The sequence below is a fragment of the Anastrepha ludens genome, chromosome 3 (genome assembly GCF_028408465.1).
Source record: "Anastrepha ludens isolate Willacy chromosome 3, idAnaLude1.1, whole genome shotgun sequence".
Lineage (NCBI taxonomy): Eukaryota > Metazoa > Arthropoda > Insecta > Diptera > Tephritidae > Anastrepha > Anastrepha ludens.
Window position 1 is genome coordinate 35,393,370 of NC_071499.1, and position 18,547 is coordinate 35,411,916.

Genomic DNA, 18,547 nt, shown 5'->3' on the forward strand with positions numbered 1-18,547 from the left:
ATATCCGCAAACCAAATCTAAGAAACAAGAGCCTCTGTTACCAATGACTGCTGGTTCGACGGCAGTTAACTTGCCTACACATCGTCCTGTTGCTGTCGCTAACGACTCTCATTCTGTTGATGTAATTGTATCGGATCACTTATACGCTGCTGCGCTGGCAGAAGCGACTGCAAAGTGTAATGCTACTATGCGAGAGCGGTCAACTGCGCACGATAAATTAACCATCTCTACATATGAGTATGCAGATGTACTCGGTGCTGACGCTGTTAATCCTGCGACGCTTGGAGGGTTTGAGAGAAAGATTCTGCGTAAGATTTTTGGACCTATGCACGTTGGCAACGGCGAATATCGCAGGCGATGGAACGATGAGCTGTATGAGCTTTACGACGACATAGACATAGCCCAGCGGCTACGTTGGCTGGGTCATGTCGTCCGAATGGATACAAACGCTCCGGCTCTGAAAGTGTTCGAAGCTGTACCAGTTGGTGGTAAATTTTGCAATTTACTGCATTTGAAAAAAAGTTTGCGTTTTACGTCATAAATGTCACACTTTAATTATGTTTATAAATTTTTTTTAATAAAAATATCAGAAATCAAATATATAGAAAAAAACACTTTCGAATATTTAGAAAAAACCGCATCAAAAAATATTAGCAACTGTATGAGTTATCATCATAGGTGGGCACTTTGCAGTAACAGTAAGAATGCAGTAAATATAATATTTTACTGATATTGCAATTTAATTTTCATTACCAGTAAACTTTTACTGATTACTGAAAAAAATTTGCATTACCAGTACACTTTTACTGATTATTGAAAAAAATTGCAGTAAAAATATTTTTTTACTGATTACTGAAAAAAAATTGCAGTAAAAATATTTTTTTACTGATTACTGAAAAAAATTTCAGTAAAAATATTTTTTTACTGATTACTGAAAAAAAATTGCAGTAAAAATATTTTTTTACTGATTACTGAAAGTAACGGCCAGCTGCCTCAAACGAAGGTCGGCTACCTGCGCGCATCAAATTCTCGTCGGGAAGTCACTTTTTCTACCATGATTTTGTATCTATGGGGAAACTTTACAATCGACTTCCACAGAAATATGGCTAAAACTAAATATAAAGAATAATATATTAGTTCGAAAAAAAAAAATCGATTTTTTGAAAATTCGGACGCATGTAACCTCTTAAGTCGAAAAATTTATATATTGTACTTTTACTACAGGGTGGGCCAAATAAGACTACAGACTACTGCCTAGCAGTATGCGCAGTTGCTCTATCTTGTTGAAACCACAAATTAGGATACTGCTCCGCCATTGGCCGCAAAAAGTTTTCAATCAATGTTCTGTAAGAAGCTCCTTCCATAATAAATTTCCAACAATTCAATTATAACCTACAAAAAGAGAAAAATTAATATCTCAAAAAATAAAAAAGTTATTTGTGCTTAACATTAGTAGGTCCTATATGGCCCACCTAGAATCATTCTCTGGTCGCTGGCACCTAAAAGTGTCTTCCAGTAACTTTTTTTACGATAAATATTTCTATGCAATATATGAATTATTACAAAAAAAAAATTTAAAAGAAAAATGGTAAATAATAAATATTATGTCTAAATTTTCTAAACTATCAACAGCGCAGCTTTCTAGTTACTTTCATCCTTTATTACTTTCTTACTTTTGTTTTTTTATGTTTTTTCATTCGTTCGTTTTCCTAACACAATTTTTGTTTTTTTTGCTTAACCAAAACTTTTTCAATATTTCAATACTTTTGTATATATATATATAAATCTATTTCTATATATCTTTTGAAAGCTCACACATTCTCGTTCGAAATCTGTATTGAAGAGTTTACGTTGTCGTTCGTCACGACGCTCCAAATCGAAATCCAAATCGTCGGTTGAATTGTCAACAGCAAATCAAAATGGCGGTGAGGCAAATAATGTCAGTAATGGCGATGAAAAGGTAAGCGACCGATGCGTTACAAATCTACTTACATATGGATGTCGATTCGAATTTCACTGCCACCCCTCACCTGCCACCTGCATAACGCATTACCACCAACAGCCACCCAGGCCATCACTAAACTAAATTAAATTAGAAAAAAAAATTCCTTCAACGAAGTTCATCTCATAACTGTGTAAAACGCATGCATACCTAATTTCCTCTTTGTGTTATTAAATCTGTATGTATGTACTTACTATATATTGCCACACCCTCGGAAATAAATATCTAATAATCGTGAAAAATATTATGTAACAATAGTAATCACCCACTCCGAAATATTGGCTCTGCACAAAATAATTTTGCCATTCTAATAAAATCGTATTTGGCTGCGTATACATGAAATAATTTTTCAGCAGTTGTTTCTAATAAATATTTTACTAAATTCACTGACTTCTTTGATATTCGAAATACTCAATAAATATGTAACTCCATTTCATCAACGCGTTCAAATAATATCCACATCTCCCTACTCACTCATAACCACTGGATGATTAGTTACACCTGGAGAAAACTTGGTTCGAATTGGCTTATAACTGGGGAAAATGTCAGACAAAATTCGATGTGTCAATTAAAATTTCATTATTTACTCAAATCAACTCATTTCATAAAAATATTTAGTCTGTTTAAAATATATCTATGATTTAAGGGGTTAGGGGTAGTCAGAATTTTCAAAAAACTGGATTTTTGGTTTTTGCCTTTTCTTTAAGTATAATATCTTAAAAATATTGTGTGAAAATTTCAAGTAAATCCGACAAATACTTTTCGAGTTATTCAACATTTAAGAAAGGGCACTCGGGCGCTCCCAAAACTTCAAACCCCCTTAAGTCTTTATTTAATTGCTAGGTAGCCTGCAACAATGTGGATTCGATTTTTTTGGATTTTGTTGTATGCTCAAAAATTTTAATATAGCTTATTTACGACTGTTGCTTTTTATAGAATATTTTGCACCCAATAATGAAAACACAGTAAAATATTAATAAAAATGACTTTATTATTTTTCAAAATATTCTCCTTAGAAGTCTATATTCTGTTACATTTGCTTGAACCAATTTTCAAAGCACTTTTGCCACTCAGAAGTAGATACCTCCAAAGCGAGCTGTACAAACCAAAAGCAATCACTAAGTGGCAAATCAGAGTTGTTGGGCGGATGACCCCTTAATTCGAACTTTAGAGTGCTCAAAAATTCATTTGTGTAACCCGATATGTGAGAGCTCGCATTGTCTTGGCGCACGATGATTGGTTTTCGGCGGTTGGTTTTCTCTAATTTTTGAAAAAGTTTTGGGAAAGAAATGATCGTGTACCACTCAAAGTTGACTATTTTAAGTTTCTCTACTGGTACATTTGCGACATGACCAGCTTTTCCGAAAAACAGGCAACCATTTGCTTTGATTAAGCTGGTATTGGCATATCCATTCTGCCGATTCCTGTGCTGTTCCCGACTCATGTGCATAGATCCAAGATCCCGATTGCGATGTCATACAGGGTGCGCCATCTTTTATGTCGGTATGAAAACATTTAATAACTGTGAAAAAAAAACTGATTTGTATAAGTGAGGTGGTATTTTTATTTGGTTTGCTTATTTACAATTTATTAAAACTGTTTTTTTAATGCAATATCAATCAAGTGGCCACCTTTATTAGCAATCACAAACTGCGATCTTTTTTCTGCGCTTGTCATCACCTTGTCAACCATTTTGGGTTTTATAGCGTCGATTTCGGCACGAATGTTTGCCTTAAGTTAGTCAATAGTCTGCGGATTATTGGCATAAACCTTACTTTTCAGATAACCCCACAAAAAGAAGTCCGGGGGGGAGGGGTTAAGTCTGGTGATCTAGGGAGCCAGTCGATGTCGTCTAGTTTTGACACTAGACGTCCAGATAATTTTCGTTGCAGAAATTCAATTATTGCATTCGCAGTGTGGCATGGCGCTACGTTTTGTTGAAACCAGTAACCGTCTAAGCCTTTCGCACGCATTTGCGGGCAGACATTATGAGTTAACATCCATCGATATCGGTTTCCATCGACCGTTTCGTTTTTTCGGTAAAAATATGGCCCAATGATGGTTTTGGCGCAAATGCCGGCCCAAGTAGCTACTTTCCGGTCATACAGTGGCGTTTCATGGATCTCGTGTGGATTCTCAGTTCCCCAAATGCAGCAATTTTGGTTATTCACGCTACCAGAGAGGTTAAAATGTGCCTCATCAGCTATTAAAATTTGCGTTCAGTATCAACCATTCGAGCGATTGTTTGGCCCTAGTCTGTCGGCAATATTCTTTGTGTCAATTGCATTTTATACGGAAACAAATGTAAATCATCCTTTAAAATGCACAATGCGGCGCCAACATGCTGAGCGCGACGACGATACGACACCGTTGGCTCCTGGACAACGCTCTCCCTCACTGCTTCAAGAAGTTCGTCGGAACGTGTTGGTCGTTTATGAGCGGCATGTTGACGATCTCGTACTGTGCCGTGCTCAAAAAAATTCGACACCAAACGACGAATAGTATTTCCAGACGGTGCCTGTTTGCCGCGATACTTTTTTCGATATGCGCGTTGAGTTAGAAGAATAGAACGACTATTTTCTCCGGAGACATCTGTTTACAAAACTTTGAATTTTTCCGGTTAGATGTTTAGTTACAAGCCAGGTCCGCATCTATGGAGCAGTGCTGAGATGAGATTTGATTTAAATAGTCTTAGTTTTGTGTGGAAGTTTGTCTTATTTTGTTTGTGATGGGAACCAGCATATGTGAAAGTTGCGTCGTTTATACTGGCCAGTATATCCTTTCCCGGACTATTCTCATATTACACTGCCCAGGTAGATAGAATCTTCGACTTGTTTAATTCCTTTACCATGAAGCATAAAATTGTTGTAAATTTTCGTTACCCGACTCGACACACAGAGCGTTGAGTTTTGCTTGCTCGTCAGAGTGCTTTACTGATAATAAGTTAATGTCATCCGCACTCGAAGTGTAACCAATTAAAAAGGTTATAAATTTAGTTTGGAAAATTACTTTTATTTAATTCAAAGTAAAAAATGTGTGAAAATAATGCAAATTTAAGAATCAATTTACTTTTGCTCGATATGACCACCTTTTGGCTTGACTATCGCCTCGAGACGGTTCAGAAACAAATCGCACGCTTCCCGAATGTGACTTGCAGGTATTTTTTTGTCCACTAGCTGGCAATGGCTTTTTTCAGCACCTCGAGAGAGGTTAATCTTTTAGTTCGGACCTTGCTCTCAAGAATGGCCCACACAGAATAATCGATCGGATTCGCGTCAGGTGAGCTTGAGAGCCATTGTGTTGACGTTATGAAGTTCGGAACTTTGTTTTTTAGCCATTCTTGGTTCACTCGAGCCTTGTGAGACTGTGCCGAGTTCTGTGGAAACGTCCATGGTCTGCCACCGAAATGTTATGTCTGCCCACGGCTTCAAAGCAACCTCCAGAATACTTCTCCGATAATATTTCGCATTTACCTTGAGGCCAGACTTGATGAAAACGATTGGGGAGCGCCCATCTACGGTTACAGCGGCCTGTGGCGGGTACTGCTTCCTGGTGGCCAATCGATGACTCAAATTCTCGTATGAACATGCGCCTTTTGGATCTTGTAAGACTTGATTTGAGATCATTTTTCAGTATGGTCAGATATTTTCAGTTCTTTCGCCATTTGATTCTCAGTTCGTCGGAGATTTCGCTCAAGTCCTTTCTTTACTTTTGAACCATTTCACGTGACGTTGCAGTTTTTTGATCACCGCCTCCATGACGTTTCGCGATGCTACCAGTATCAGTGTAACGAGTAATGGTGCAATAAACAAAAACTTTATTTAATTTAAGGTGCTCGAGCTCACAAAGAATCGCTGGTTGTGATTTTCCAGCGAAATATAATGCAATCGCACTATTATGTTTCAAATCCATTACTGATTTTCTTTTTTCGCGTTCACTCTCGGCAAAATGCTGCCGCGCGCTTGTAAACAATACTCTGGACTGTCATTTAGCCAACTAACAGACAACTGATGCCCGTGCATCAGTTGCACGAGCGGTCGAAGTTGGTTACACTTCAAGTGCCGGGCCCTGTAGATGTTCGGTGAAGTTCCAGTATTTATTTATAAATTTCAGTGTTACGAGTATTATGGCCGCTCCAACGTAAGCGCACGCACTCGAAAACCTTTTTCTCTTTGGACCGACTCCACCGAAACAGCTTGATTCCTGGACCTACTTGACATCGGCAAAGACAAGTGATTAGGGCAAACAGACCTTCGCAAGTGATCACAAAGTTGGCCGAATACTGCCGGGAGAACTTAAAAGGCTAATCAAGTAACAACAGGCCGTGCAAAAAGATGATTGATCTTATAAGGAACTTTTTTTATTAGCATCCCACCGATAGAGACACATTTTGTGTGTTTTGAAACCGGTGAGGTGGTTTGTCCTTCGTTGTCCTACTTTTGGAGATTGTCAAACCACTTAATTTATATAAATTATTTTTGTATTCGGCGCTAACCTGATTTTCGATTAGAATTTATTCACTCTGTTGCATAGTGTAATTAGCTGAAAGATTAGGCTACATACTTTTGAACCAAGAAGCGATTTACAGTTGCATACCCATTTGATCTAAATTTGAGAGTAATCGCTAAAAAGTTTCACGGGACAACTATGTAAGTAAGCAGATCAAGTCACACACACACACATACATACATACATACATTCGTTGTCTGGTTTATGTGTATGTATGTATGCAAATTTATAAGTGTACGGCAATAAATAATTGTATGGCAAATTTCACACATTGGCTATGAAAAATTAAGAGCTTTTATTGCAGAAAACGAGTATGTATGTGTGTATGTATGTATGTACATGGGATGTATAAATACTTATACGAGTACCAAAAAAAAACACCGCTGGTAACCTATAAAAAATTAGTTGCGCATAGAGTTAGTACACGAAATTTCGTAAGAAGGCAGTAGAAAATCAAAAATTTAACTCATTGTTTTCCAACTAACAGCAAATATCTAAGTTTATGTGTATGCATTTACATATATATCTATATACATGCGCGCATACCTACATAGATAAACCTTTATGTAACATCTTTGTACAGTCTTGAACTTAGTTTAGTAAATTTTACTTTTTTACTTTAATTTTTTAAAATTCATTAAAATTGAATTGGAAAGACACCGCAAAGCTAGTAAAATCTGCTAAAGGGCTTGCCGTTAAGCCATTCAACGTGACTTAAACAAGGTGGCAATCGCATATGTATATCTGTATGTATGTATATGTGTAGTAGCATCATTACAGGTTTTTGTGTTGCAACAAAAATGCTTACATATATTTCAATAAGCCACGTGCTGTAACAGCTGCTGCTGCCAGACAGTTGCCAGTCATATTATTAAAGCTCTTCTAAGCTACTAAGCCAAGCTAATTGCCAAAGCTCTTCTTTTCGCGCGAATAAAATATACTATTTGGGTTCTTATTCAATCTTGAAGCATATACAGGGTACGACACTCGAAGTGTAACCAAGTAAAAAGGTTAAACATTTAGTTTGAAAAATTACTTTTATTCAATTCAAAGTAAAAAATTTGTAAAAATAATACAAAATTAAGAATCAATTTACTTTTGCTCGATATGATCACCTTATGTCTTGACTATGGCCTTGAAACGGTCTAGAAACGAGTCGCAATCTGCCCGAATGTGACTTGCAGGCCTTTTTTTTCCACTCGCGGACAATGGCTTTCTTCGGCGCCTCGAGGCTGGTGAATCTTTTAGTTCGGACCTTGCCATCGGATTCGCGTCTTCGTTTTATCCATTCTTGGTTCACTCGAGCTGTGTCAATGTCTCAAATTCTCGTATGAACGGTCGGTGAAATCAACTCTATCGTTTTGGGAGTTTACGAATGGTTCAATTTGAAAAATTTTCTCGTCAGAAAACATAATTTTCGGAAAGTGACCGCTTTCGGCAACTCCTTCGCTCGCTCATGTCTGACTTGTTGCTGCTTTGTTGTGAGATCATGCGGCTGTGGGTATTGTAAGGCTTGGTTTTGGGACGATTTTTGGGGACGCGGTGGATGCTATGGTCAGATATTCTCAGTGTTTTCGCCATTTGATTTGCATTTCGTCGGGGATTTCGCTCAATTCGCTTCTTCACTTTTTGAACCATTTCGCGTGACGTTGCAGCCTTTTGATGACCACCTCCATGACGTTTCGCGATGCTCCAGTATCTTTTTAACGAGTAGTGGTGCGATAAACAAAAACTTTATTTATTTCCGGGTAAATATAATTCAGATACAAATACAGATTCGGATTCTACATGAAATTCTGTACAATGTCCATTAGGGTATACCTCTAAATTCAATTTGGGTACCTAAAAAATTTAAAGGAATTAATTGGATTCGGAGGAATTTAGTAGAAGATTAATATTAACCAAAGTATTAGGAATAGTATGAAGAATTTATTTTGGTGTCCATTTTTTATTTAACTATTTCCGGCACAGTTTTTCGTTAATGATGGTAGAATCGTAAATTTCAATATAATCTTGCCTATATTCCCACGTTAAGCCCTGGATGCATTTGTTTTTTTTTTAAATAGATCAGCAGGGGGTGAGTTTTATAGTGGTTAGCTGAGGTAACCACTGTGGAATAAGTATACACAATTTAGGAGTTTTTTTTATTTATTTCAAACTAGTATTATACATGTTCATGGTGATAATTAAAACACTTTTTTCCTTCCCGGTAGCAAAGGGCTACTTTGCATATTTTGCAGCTCCATACAGTACGCACAGGCATATTTTTCGTGCTACCCACACTGCAGCGCCTTGAGATGCCCCATAGCAAGCCTTATTGCTGCCGGTGGTACTTCCGGTTTGTGCTTCTTTATAGAAGCTCAGGTAGGCGAAGCCGAGTTGCTGAAAGAACGCGACATTTTTCTTTATTATTATTACTTATATATGTAAGCAGGTGCCAGCATATCTTGGTAAACATGTCGCCTAAAGGTTTATCTTTCCATTTCATAAAGGAAACCATTTGATTGTCACTGACTCTATAATCGTATTCCCCGCGCTTCAATTCCTTATCACTTGTTTACGAGTTTGTAGCTGCTAAAATAATTGTCAAAGTACATCTTATGGTTTTTATTTTCCAATCCCTCACAGAATTTTCTGACAACATTACCCCCTAAATTGGTTTCCACCCTGTTTTCGACTTTTTCTGAATGTATCCCGAAATCTAAACAGTATCCAGTCGAAGCGCATTTTTGCCACACCTTGTACCCCATCTTTGTTTGATTTTTCGGCATATACTGCTTCAAACAGCTTCTTCCTTTAAATTTTATCATGCACTCGTCATTAGCAATTTTTCTGTGTGGTTGTAATTTTTCTTTTAAGATTTTCGAAGCATTTCAATGAAAGGGCGTTTGCTATACAACTTATCATAATGGGGATCGATAACTGCAAATGACCGTTGCGCTAGGAATTTTGAAATATTTGTTTGACAGAAATCTCATGGCTGCCTTATATTTAGATAAGGAACTATTTGCATTCGGAGGTCTTTGGAGGTGTGCCGCCGAGGCCGCGGCGGCCATTTGGCCGAGATTTTATTGCATACGTAATTGAGTCCTTTCGATATTATCACAATAAAGAGAAATGGCAATAATTTCCTAAAAAAAAATGTATTTTATCAAAATCAACACCGGCCCTTGAAACTTATCCACCCTTTATATCGGTTTGTTTTTTAAGCTGCATGAGAGCTATCGATATTGATAACTTCGATAATTTGTTAGCTGATAATGGCAAGCTGTGTTAACATTTCTGCGCAGTAAGGTTTGGCAAGCCAATATGAATCGTTTAAAAAAGCAACGCTTTCAAATGATGGAAATTTACTTCTGCAAAAAAAAAAAAAGATAATAATAATAATAACAATAAACCTGATCGCGAAGTCCACAGAGCACTGGCGGCATCATCTGTTCTTATTTCTATCGAAATGAGGAAGAACCTGTCGTTATGGTGAATGGCGAGCGATATCGTGCCATGTTGACTCAATTTTCATTTCCAAAAATTAATCAGCTAAACAACGAGGACCTTTGATTTCCACAAGACGACACATCTTGCCATACAGCCTGCTTAACAGTCGATTTACTGTAATATTTAAGCCACCATTGCGCTATATATCCAGATTTATAGGGAAAAGTAGTTAAAAATGGGACTGAATGTGGGACCACGGCGGATTTATGGCGGATATTATATTAAAAAAATAAATGCCATGAAATTATCTGCCAGATTAAAATATCAAAAAATAAAAATTAATTCCACCAATATTTCTTTTTGTATATTTTTGTATTATTATTATTTTCAGTTCTCAAGCTCTTCAAAAAACACCCCATATAACAGAAAAACATTTATGTATGTTCGCAATTGCAGTAAAAGTGTATTTGATAGAAGCCTCCGTCATTTTACTAACATAGCAGGCATTACTAGCCGAGACAATAAGTGCCCTTTAACTTCAAAGTGCCCTTTAACTCCTTTTGCTTTCTCAGCAATCCCCCAAACTAAAATTAGTCTCCCCACTAAGGTGGCCGTATACTGTACATTCTAAAAGGCGTTTCGAGTGCTAAAATGCGCGCGAACAACAATTGTTTCGTATTTGTCATGCATATTTCTCAGAGCATCTCTAATGAGTAATCACGCCTTGCAACTATTTACCTATGTATGTCTGTATGTGTGTATGTATAAATGTCGTTTCACTGGTTTCTACTTTTCGCTAATTGCAAGAGTCGTAAAGGCATCTATTAAAATTAAAATATATGCATGTAAACACCTACAAATATGTACACACATACATACATGCATATATGCACTTTCAAGTCATGTACTAACAACTTACTTAGCGCTGCATTTATAAACCTAATAATTATTTACGAAAGTATTGAATGCACTTGAAAATGTATTGCAGTCTTCAAGCTACATTAAAACTAAATTCTAAGCAGATAAGCTAACCGCCAATAATTCGCCCCAAACACTCATACATAGTTCCCAGAATTTCATACAAAGCTGTGACGAGTGTGGGTAACTAATTTCGAAATGGTAGTGCACCCCCACCTATATATACGTAGGTATGTATGCATGGATATGCATGCGTGTGCGTACCTGTATCCCACCCACTACTCACTTTTAACTGCATAACGAAGCCTTTCTCTGCTCATAATCGAGGCTCCCTGTGAAAAGTTCTTACTTTATAGCGTTAACTGTTTAAAAATATTATAGCAAAGTGGAGACTCACAACTGGATGCACAGCCGAAAGCACATGCAAGCGCTTAGTGAAGTTTCAAACCAACGTAGTTTGTGTAAAAGCTTTTGAAGCTTTTTTATAGCTTGTGCGTCTGGTGGCTCCCACAACTGGTAACTAACAAATATGCAACTCTATGTCGAAGGGTAGCCATAAACACTAAAAAATAGTTCAATTATTTAACGTAGTAAAATATTATATAATATTATTGATACCTAATAATAATACAATAACAAAATAATAAAAATTATTTACTCACAATCAAACTTGCATTGTTGTTTTCTAATATATAAACATTTTAATTTATTTTTATTTTTCTCCTTACAGGTAAGTTCAACTTCACGATTGCAAGTTATGTCCACCTACATATAAATATGTACATATATATACAGTCTTGGAAACCACTTCGAGATCCCTGTAAGTTTATCAACTATTTTTATTTTCTTAATTTTTAATTTGTTAATTTTATTTTTTTTTTAATTTTATTTTTTTTTAATTTTTAATTTAACTTGAATTTTTATTATTATTTATGTGCTAATAGTCGACTAGAAAACGACCGAACCTCATATTTCACATCGATTGCATATAACTGAATGATGGTTCTTTCGTTAAGGCTATTTTACTTTGTTGCAAAAAAATATATTCTCAAATCGCAATTAAGCAATGAATAAACTTTTCATTTTATTATAGGCATTTTTTTTAATATTATTATTTGTATACCAGGCAGTGCAAAGTTATCTTTGGGAAAACGTGAGGCCTTTTTCCCAGCAAGATCCTATTGATCTGCACCGCTATGATAAGACCTATTATCACCTGTGCCTCAGTGGTTGGGATAAGTAGACACTCTATCGTGGCAGTCAGGAGGCTCTTATCGACACTACAACGCATTGTGGTTATCTGGTGCACCGGAGCTTTTCCGACTATTTCAGACTCTGGTCAGCCTACCACCATTTTCAGCCAAAGAAAGGTTTTGAAGGCCATCTGTAGGCTGAAACACAATGGGCATGGCCCTTGACCAGTATCGGGCAACAAAGTAGGCATGGTCTTCGATCCAACGATCCTCACCATGTCCCTTGACTGCATGCCATACAGAGTCTTAGTTTACAAGAGATACAGTATGGTGTGCTGCTAGAGGCTCAACTGTGGTCAAACTCTGAAAATGAACCCGGCAAACACTGAGCTCGCATTTTCACGGATGGCACAAGGATCGATCACGTTTCCGGCTCTGGTGTCTACGTGAAATCCATTGGGCTAAAAATACACTCTGCTCTTGGAATGCACGCATCTGTGTTTCAAGCGGAGGTGCATGCTGCTCAAGAAACGATGAACTTTGTTGTGGAAAACAGATGGAGAGGCAGATCTGCGCTCATACCACTAGGCAGCCCTCCAACCACTTCAAGGGTAGTTGAGTACTGCAAATTCAGGTTGAGCTACATATGTCGGTAGACATAATATCCTGATGCTAACATGGGTGGGACACGTGGGTATCACGGGTAACGAGATCTCTGAATCTTTAGCTAGGATGGGCTCTGAGACCAAATTCCTTGTATCGGAGCCCATTAGCCACGGTTAGCAAAGGAGTTACTCTATCTCACAAGCGAACTTGGCAGGCTGAGAGAGGCTGCAGATGGACAAAACTTATGTTATCTGTCATGTCCGACCGACTGTCGCAAATCCTCTTGTCATTAAGCAAAAGGGAGTGCAGGCAGCTGGTTGGACTGATGACGGGCCAATTTCTGCGGGCAAAGCTCATGGAAAGGGTGGGCATCTCAGACATCTCAACTTGAGTGAACACTTGCGCCTTGTTGCTTCTCAAGTGGTGTGAACATTCCCGATACTATCTCGACACTAGATACTTCAAGATGATCCTGGTGGATATCCAAACAGTTGCAGATGGTGGCTGGAGGCATTCCTACTATTCGTTTCTTTTTAAAATCTAACCAAATTCTATACTGACTCTATTGAGTCAGACTTGAGACATCTTTATCTGGCGAAACTTCAAATCTTAACGCAACTAAATGACCGAAATTTAAAAGGAGATAAACAAAAAAAAAAAAACAAGCTCTGAGCTATCGCTTAATTTCGACGATGCAACAACTAGCATAGTTAGAATTATGCTCCTTAGGGCAAATATGCACCGCTTTTTTCGATAACTTTTTTTCACTTTGAAAGGAATTTCATAAAGGTGATAATCGTTTTGTGTCAGTTCTGGACTCTAGAGTGGGCGCGAAGCAGCCACGCATCTGAGCTATCGGAGCTGACGATGTTTCTGTGAAGAAATAGAACAAATACATATTCGTCAATTTTTCCCACCCAACTGACTATTGGGTCCGATGGGTGCCACTTATAATTCCCGGTCAATCTCACCAAATACTGCAACACCTTCTTGACGTTCATTTGAGTGGCCCTATTAAGCGTTTTTTGGTTTGTTGAAATGATTCCAAAATGACTCCATTTTGTTACGTTTGAAGAAATAATCGCAGGCGCTAATTCGAGGCAGAAGGTTTTTTATCCCAGCTTGTGTAGGACCCATACATTGAACTTCTTGTTCTTGAGAGCAGTCTTATGCAGAGGCTTTCAAACGATTTTGAAATTAAATAATTGCATATCGGTACGATTCCAGGATTGCCATGATCTTATCAACATTTTCGACGATTGGCCTACCACATCATGTCTCATCTTCGACGTACATATTACGAGAACGCAGCGGTTGGAATCTATGCTTTGCTACTGCATTCGATACTGCATTGAGTCCATTAACAGCACACATTTCTTTTAGGTGCCTGCTCCGACTTTTTACCTTTGTCGAAGGTAGGTAGGTGAAATGGTTGAAATATCACTCTGGCACTCCTCAAGGAACACTAAAGCGCCATTTTGAGACTATTATCAGACCTCCAACAGCCAAATATCTACAGCCAGCCAGAGCTGTTGATATAATAAAGAAGATTGATGGGATTTAGGTTGGCAAACTGCCCCAGGCTGTCGAAAAAAGAAGCACCCAGTGACCTTAATCATCTAGCTGCCAAACCCGAACATTTACAGAAAAAGTGTTCATCAGTCTTCTTCTCTGAAAGCTCTCCACAGCTTCTGCAATGTGGATTAAATAGTAAACCCAGCTTTCCCGTGAGTGAGTCGATCTTCCAATGACCAGTAAACACAGCTACTTATTTGGAAATTGACCGACGTGGAGTCCCCGAGACTTTTTGAGTTCTCCGTCCATTGTACTGGGGCCAAAGAGTTATTAAAATAGCACATGAGAAAATAGTGCTTCGTGTTTTCTACGCTTTTCTGAGAAATAATTTGTGCAATTCTCTTTTAACAACAGTCAGTGTGATGTCGATGTCTGGGTAGGAGGTCCCTGAAACCCATTCAGTCGCTTAGGCAAGCTCATTAGCAATTTCTTTTCCTTCTATGTTCATAAAATATGTCCCAGATCAGATGTTGCTTGCACACCCAAGATATTTGATCTTCTCCTTACAGGAGTTGACCAGTTTGGATCCCCCCAATGCGTCGTCAGAGTTTTGATTGCGGCTTGACTATCGGAGAAAATGTTAATATCTCCCTCGCTTCCACATTGTCTAAGCATTTTGCATGCCTGCAGGATCGCAAAGACTTCTGCCTGAAAAATACTGGCAGTATTCGGCCATTTTAAGGAAATAGATAAATTGACTGATTTAGAGAAAACCCCTGCTCTGACTCTTGATTCCATCTTGCAGCCGTCAGTGAAGGCATAGATATCAGCTTCGGTGCAGATTTTCCCCCTCATTCCAATCCTGCCTACTTGGAAAGATTGCCTAGGCACGACTCTCAAACCCCAGTTTGCGGATAGAGAAGCCGGTCTGAAATTCAGAGAAATACGGCCTAAAAATGCTACCAAAGGCCAACCTCCTTTAACCTGATTGCACTTTGAGCAACGATGGAAATAACGTAAACGTCGATGGGAAGTAAGTGTATAACGACATTCAGCGTTCACCTTTGTAGTAGTCCTACAGAAAGTTTTATCGAATTTTCTATGTTTTACCTATAGGTTGGTTAGGTTGAAGCGGTTGTTCTGTGCGACACACTCAGGCTCATAGCCTATTGTGATGCCGCATGGGGAGCTTTTTCTATTTCTCCTAAAACCAAACATTTTAGAATATCTGTTATTTCTGCAGAACTGAGACCTTCCAGTTCATTAAAAAATTGTCGGCTTAGGATAGCAAATTTTTTACCTATATTGCCAAGGAATTTTTTCGCAGCGTAATGACACCTTTTAATCGCCACGTAGTATGAGCTCATGCGAAGTATGCATCGTAGTTATAACTCACCTACAGCACTTCCCATTGCGCCTAATTTATGTAGTTTTATTGAATCGCAAATTAGTGCTAGGTAATAAAAAAATCTCCCTTTCCCTCTCAAACTACTCAATTTCGTAAATTTTTTTTACCTCCCTCGTATATGTAAATCTCTATCTAAGTACTTAAGTATAACTACAACAATGCACTGCGTTTGGGTGCATACATTTGTCTACATTTTGGGACGGACAGCATTTGGGGCCACAGACAAACCGCGCAGACAAGTCACTCAATTGCAGTCAGAAGACATGAATGAAAAACTTTGGGACTGCTACATTAATGCAAGTACATACATATTACATATATGCATACCTCCATACATACATAAATACATGCATACATACATACATAAATACATGCATACATACATACATAAATACATGCATACATACATACATAAAGACATACAAATGTACACTTATATTCACCTCCATTGTGCGCCCAACTTTATGGACTAAAAGACATTGAGACGCTAAAGGCACGACGACCTGCATTTCCACCCAGAGCCGAAAACAACCGACAAAGCACAGAAAAAACCGAAAAGTCATCAAATAAAATGGTAAACCAGTTTATGTGCACAATATTGGAACAACATTTACAGTTAGCATGAATGGAAAGCTGCTTCACCGCGTGTGTGTGTGTGTGTGTGTGCCACCAAAAAGCTAAATCGTTTGCAAAAAGTCATTACACCATCGACAATTATGAACGTGCCACAGTGACCTGCAATGGCGATTGATGGCAATAACAGCAACAACAACAACAATAATTGCTACTTACCCTACTTACAAGTGCGAATATGAGGCATAAATGTGCCAAGTGGCGCGAACAAAATCGGTTGGTGAAACGAATAGCAAATCGGTGTGACGGGTTAATTGAGTCATTAACAGCAAATTACCAGTAAATATTGCACACACATATGCGCATGTCGCAATGAGCAGCATATCACAGGAAATTCCTGTTCCAGCAGACCTTTCCGATTTCTTTCTCCACTTGGCGCCACAGCGAGGCGCTGATCAGCTGTTACTTAGCGGCTGGTCAGCGAGGCCCAAAGCTCATTCAAGTCGCAAAGTTTATGGGCGATTGTCGAACTCACATGGACATTTATGCATGTGGCATGCAACAAGTGACTACATTAGGCGCAGTTTGTGTTACAAGAATTTTTATTGTAATTTATTTTTGACATGGCGGCCGCAATCGCAGTGAATGCAATCGCAGCGACATAATTCTAATTGCACAATCAACCGTACGTACAGACTACTTGCGCACCAGCATCTGTGGCAAGTGACAAGTCGCGGCAAATCGCATGAATCTCAATATATGTATACACATACATACATACATTTACATATATACAAGCACACACCCAACCAACGTCAGGGTCAATCACTCAGCGACTCGACTTCAGCTGCTCCAACATAAAAATTCGCGCAAGATTTTCGAATACCGTTGCACGCATTGCTAACAAATCTCACAACACCTGCAACAAAGTCGAGTGTTGCTTCTTGCGACTGCCACATGAAATTGCCACATGCAATCGCAGTTATGTTTGTTAGATAAGCGGCACCAAAAACAAATAGAAGACAAGTCAAAATCGCAAATACCACCAACAGCAGCGATGCAGCCAAAAACATGTGTGTGTGCCACATGCGTGTGTGTGTGTGTGTATTTGCACTTCACAAAAGCCACATCCGAATTGCGCGGCTACAGTTAGAAACGGAACAATTGCTGTTTTAACGGTGCGCTGTTGTTGTTGTTGCTTTGACATCCGTAGTGTGCAATATGCGAGCGCATGTTGCAAGCGCAATACTAATGGCAACAGCGGCATGCAACACGCTAGCAACAGGTGTAATTGACGGTCTTGGGCATACGCGTTCATGTTTTTTTGCTTTGTGTTGAGATGCTGTGGCGTAGATAGCAGACATTAGGGATGTCGACTTTACTGATCGCGGGATTTTCGGTATCTTATTTTGCCATCACGGCATCCCGGAACTGTCATGAAGCATAGAGTTGGTTGTACTTAAAATATAGTACTGAACTGCTTCTTGAGATTAAATAACCGTTCGTTTTGATTAAGGCGTAATCCTCTATTCCATTGTAGAAGGTTTGCACTTTAGCAGCCACCCCAACAAGTGCATACACATGCCTACAGGGTGAAGTCCAAAATAAACAAGACTGAGCTAAAATATAAACGACAGGAACTTTGTTCTGATAACTTCGAGTTTATTTATTCAAAATAGTCCCCTCTGGTCTCTATACACATCACAAAGGGCAGTAATGTGCAACTTCAAGGCTGATCAATAGAAATGAAACCTCTCACCTCTTATTTCCAATCCCCTTATATCGCCTTCCAGTGGTGGTGCTGTTAACCCATCACGGAGATCAAGTAACATTCTATACATGATATAGATGAAACCTTGTTGGAAGTAATAGGAACCAAAGAAATAAGGTAAAATTCCCGAAAGAAGGCTGGCCTTTAGGTTGACACCCTAATGCCAGTTTAAAACAAACCCCTTCTCGACACATCAACAACAGCGTCGTAGAAGCAGACTTAAAAGCGATGAACGTTCGTAATTGGAGGAATGAGGCAAGAGAGAGACTGAATTGGAGGAGAATTTTTGATGAAGCTATAGACCACCACAGACTATGAAGCTAAGAGAGAGGGAGAGAAAGAGGTCTCTATACACTGTTTTGCGCGATCTAAAAGTTCTTCGAAAGAGTGTTTCAGGTCATTGACCGGAATGTCCTTCAGGATGTCAGTACAAGCATTTCGGATGGCTTCTACAGACGCAAAAGGGTTTCCTTTCATGGCCAAAACCAATTTTCCAAAGTCACAGAGAGCCATATCAGGCAAATACGGTGAGTGATTGATGGTTAAAATGCGATTTATGGTAAAAAAATTAGTTACAAGAGTGGATCGATGAGATGGTTCATTTTCATGCAATAAGC

At 38.6% G+C, this 18,547-nt stretch overlaps 1 protein-coding gene across 2 annotated transcripts in view; it reads left to right on the top strand.

Annotated features, from left to right (window-relative positions):
- LOC128857408 (F-BAR and double SH3 domains protein 2) overlaps window positions 1-18,547 on the top strand; it is a 190,568-nt gene that overhangs the window by 102,844 nt on the left and 69,177 nt on the right. For both annotated transcript variants that reach the window (XM_054093162.1, XM_054093163.1), the window contains one exon: window positions 1,811-1,960. In XM_054093162.1, the coding sequence (XP_053949137.1) occupies window positions 1,811-1,960 (150 nt within the window). The remainder of the gene's footprint in view (window positions 1-1,810; window positions 1,961-18,547) is intronic.